Below are 4,146 nucleotides of genomic sequence, written 5' to 3'. Positions count from 1 at the left end.
ATATAATTCTTATAGGTATGCTTAACCAAGCTATAAATAAATGTAGTATCTAAACGTGAAATAGTCATGAAACTAAATATTAATATGACTTGATAGAAATGAATGACAGGTTCAAATCTTGTGCTAATTTTTTCTTTAAAAAAACGCAAAACGTCATACAATTATATTATACCAACCGAAATTTGTACATGATTACAAAGGGATATAGTAGCAAGTGTTTACTGCTATTTCCCAAATGCCCAAATGCCATGGAGCTAAATATATGTGGTGCCCGAACTTGCGGGCATAGCCTAACGGTTCTCTCCATGTACTTTGTATCATGAGATAGGGATAGGTCATGGGTTCGATTCTTAGGGATGACATGATTTTCTTTAAAACAATTGAACACCAATAATGGTGGTATATATTGACCCTATAGGGAGAATTTACCGGATTCGTTCACGGGAACACTGCCCAAATGGATGTGTTCCAGGGTACGTCAATCGGGTTCGGGTTTTCGCCCGAACGTGTGTGTTACGTGCAAATGACGAGGGTCGATGAAAAAAATGATCTACTGATGTCAAAAAATCGCGTTAATATATATATATATATATATATATATATATATATATATATATATATATGCAGTGCCGATATAGACATATTTCTACAAATCTTGTAGGTGGTTAATTAAAGGAGAGTTTGAAAACGATAAGAGATTAATCTGTTTAAGCCGCATATAGTAAAGTAGTTGAACATGAAAAATGTTAATAATTCGAAAGTTCTCTAAATTCAACAACTGAAAGTTGAAACTTGAAAGTAAATGTATTCAATACTTATTACCAAACACTACATTGTAAATAAAAGCATATATTTTCCACCAAACTGCAACTCAAACATCAAAATCCCAAATCATATTATCATATTATTATTACTATAAGAAAAGAGTTATGTAGGTCTAACTAACACATAGCAACCTTGAATAAATCATGCGGAGTAAAAACCTTTCAAACCCCTCAACTTCTAATTCTTGACAAATCAAGCCTAGATATTTCATTACTTGCATGGTGTTTTCTTAGACGGTTCATATGCGAAGGGACCAACGGTGTAGACATCGAAGGGAAGTGGTGGTGTTGGTAGAACACTTGGCTTTGGGGTGGGGATTAGGGTTGCACCCTTGACTCCATAGTGTAGATTGGTTGGATGGCTACATGTTGGCTTTGAGGATCTTAGCAAAGTGACCACGCATTTGTGGACCCCAAAACTGGTCAAAGTCTTAGGTGGCATGATGAAGAAGAAACCGTTCTTATCTGTTACACCCTTTATCTTCAATGGGTACTTGGTGTTGTTACATGTTAAAAGTACCACAGCTCCTGTAATCATTTAAATATTTATAAGTTAGAATACAACCAAGCTCTAAACTTAATTTTCAAGTTAATTAAACCACAAAATCTATGTTGTGTTTTTGTCAAAAACAGAACACAATTCAACCTTGACAAAAACAGAACACAATTCAACCTATGTTCTAACATCACTTGGCATACCTTTAATGTTGTGGACTTCTTGGAAGTTACACAACCATTCTAAACATATTTTATAAGTTTAGGTACCAAATAAAAAAAAAATTAAAAAGTACAGCTTACCTTGAAGTGAAGTAGCATTCATGAGTGTATCAACACCCCTGTACTTGCAAGGCTTGCAGTAAACCATACCCCTGACTGCAACTTGCTTCCTTGTGGGTGGTACATAAGGGGCTGGCGCATGAACGGGTGGGTGAACCGGAGCCTTAACGGGTGGGTGAACCGGAGCCTTAACTGGTGGGTGAACGGGGGCCTTAACTGGAGGATGAACCGGGGCCTTAACTGGAGGATGAACCGGGGCCTTAACTGGTGGATGAACCGGGGCTTTAACTGGTGGGTGAATAGGGGCAACAGCTGGTGCTTTGTGGTGGTGGTGACCACCAGGACCTTTGTGGTGACCGTGGTGGGGTGCCGGAGCTCCGACGGGTGGGTATGATGGAGCGTGGTGTGGTAGTAGAATGTTACCTAAGAAGTCAAGGTCAATAGCAAGGACATTAAGCATTAAAGAGGTTAGAACAACCAATGAGAGGATGGAACCAGAACCGGAAGCCATTTTGGTGGTTGTGTTTGAGAGTGAGATGAGAGAAGTGAAGGGATGATGAAAATGGTGGTGGTAGGTGGTGATATTTATATACAATATATGGAGCAGCGTCGGGGGACACCTTCTGATTCTGCAATAAAGATTACAAATTTTGAAATTTAAGTGGGATTTGAGAAAGGGAGGTGATCCGTACACCACCTCATATTTAACATACACTACCAAAATAATTTTCTAGACAATTTTACCCTTCAAATTAAATTACTCCGTATAAGTCACGCTCTTTACCTGCCAAAGATTAAATCCTTATCAGACAATTGCTCTACCAAAAACATTTAGATGTTAAGTGAGATGCATCAGGGCTATTAAACTAATACGTAGTACTCTTTTTTTCCGAAGCATCTTGCTCGCGTTCTCGGTTCATTTTCAAGAGTCTGAACATCCTGATTTAGATCTAGTAAAGTTCGATTATGATGAGTTATTTGGTGAGTGAATAAATGGTTCTTACCACAGATCTACTTATTGTTTGTTTTTGCTTTAGAAGAAATTGAAAAAGGTGATGTTAAATTGATTTAAAAGTGATTTTTTTGGAACCTTTTGTTAGTTACCTGCACATGATGAAAAAAGAGGGGCATTTTGCAAGTAAGGGAAAGGGTGTTGATGGTTGTGGAAAATGGACAGATCTACAGGTGTGTAGATACAGTGAACAAGCTTTGAGCTTGTTTTTACTCTTTATCATTGTCATTTTTTGTCAACAAATAAGAACGTAATTCAATTTTTTCTTACTGAAATACAAATGAAGAAAAAACTTGGAAGTAAATCAGGGTACAAATGGTTATCATTTTAATTTCGGGTTCATTCGATACCTTATCTCCATTACTTAATTGATTGGGTATCATTTCAAATTGGGGTTCATTCAATACCTTATCTTCATTACTTAATTAATTCGAAGAGTAGTGAGATATTTTTGACGCCGAGAAGAAGAAGAAGACGAAGACGCCGAGTTCAAGGGGAAGAGATGGAGAAGTTCGGGGTTTTCATCAAAGACGCTTAAGACGTCCGGGTGAAGAAGGTTGCAAATCACTCGTCATTTGTTTGATTAGTCAACCTCTTTTTTCCGGTCTCGTATAGTTTTTGTATCTTTTGTGTTTCTTTTAATGTTGTATTGCCTTTGTGTCTCGGTGCGAGCTTAGTTAGGTTTGGCGTTCATGTTTTTAGCTCGGTTGTCGATGGTTTGTACGTTTTTTGGAGCTTTAACTTTTGTTGAAGTCTCTTTTGGTAATCAAAGTTCTTGTTTTTTCGCCGATAAAAAAAAAAGTGAGATATTTTTGAATAAGATGTAGGCAGAGAGCAATTGCTTGTGAACAATTTTAATTTTTGGCATGTATAAAGGCTAAAATCTAATTTAAGTTAAACAAGGGTCAATGGTTTATAAGGGTAAAATGGTCCAGAATTTTAATATGGTGGTGTATGGCAAAAAAAGGTGGTGTACGGATCACCTCCTTTTGAGAAATACTCCGTAATTCAAGAATTAAGAAAAAGGAATTATGACGAATATTTTTACAAGATATTTTTTATTTATATACTTCCGTATATAAAAGGGATGAGGCAAAATAAATATATACTCTATCAGTAATTCAATTGTTCTATTTTAACTTTAAAAATCATTTCTTTTTAACTTTAATTTTAAATTATTGTTTGCGTGTTAAATAATACTTAATTATCATTGTATTGGTAAAAATTTATTAAAACACCATTTCATTGATATAAAGTTCATCGAATAATATATAATATAATAATATAAATAATAATATCTAAAGTTAAAGTTGAAAAGAAAAAATCAAAGTCAGTACAAGTGGACAATTAAACTGGGACATAAGAAGTAAGAATAATTAAAATAATAAGGAAGGTAAGTATAAAAATACTCCACGAGTCTATAATTTATTGTTAAATATTACTCGGTATATTTTGAGATATTGTAAACTAATTATCCATTCTATCCATTCTATAAATTGAAAAAAAAAATAAAAAAGGTAAGTTCAATTACAA

The 4,146-nt window shown here is 35.0% G+C and overlaps 1 protein-coding gene across 1 annotated transcript; it reads right to left on the bottom strand.

Moving 5' to 3' along the window:
• Positions 1-817: 817 nt before the first annotated feature.
• On the bottom strand, positions 818-2,148 carry LOC139870755 (uncharacterized). Its single transcript, XM_071858536.1, has 2 exons — positions 1,623-2,148; positions 818-1,352 (listed from the first exon to the last, which is right to left on the bottom strand). Exons 1-2 carry the CDS (start codon positions 2,110-2,112, stop codon positions 1,036-1,038), a joined length of 807 nt encoding a protein of 268 aa, XP_071714637.1. The 5' UTR covers positions 2,113-2,148; the 3' UTR covers positions 818-1,035.
• Positions 2,149-4,146: the final 1,998 nt, after the last annotated feature.

The sequence above is a fragment of the Rutidosis leptorrhynchoides genome, chromosome 1, assembly GCF_046630445.1.
Source record: "Rutidosis leptorrhynchoides isolate AG116_Rl617_1_P2 chromosome 1, CSIRO_AGI_Rlap_v1, whole genome shotgun sequence".
Lineage (NCBI taxonomy): Eukaryota > Viridiplantae > Streptophyta > Magnoliopsida > Asterales > Asteraceae > Rutidosis > Rutidosis leptorrhynchoides.
This window is presented reverse-complemented; position numbering and strand designations above follow the sequence as displayed.

Coding starts and splice junctions, on each gene's coding strand:
- LOC139870755 (XM_071858536.1), bottom strand. CDS start 2,112: ATGGCTTCCGGTTCTGGTTCCATCCTCTCATTGGTTGTTCTAACCTCT. Junction 1,353..1,622: donor GAATGCTACTTCACTTCAAG/GTAAGCTGTACT, acceptor AAATGATTACAG/GAGCTGTGGTACTTTTAACA.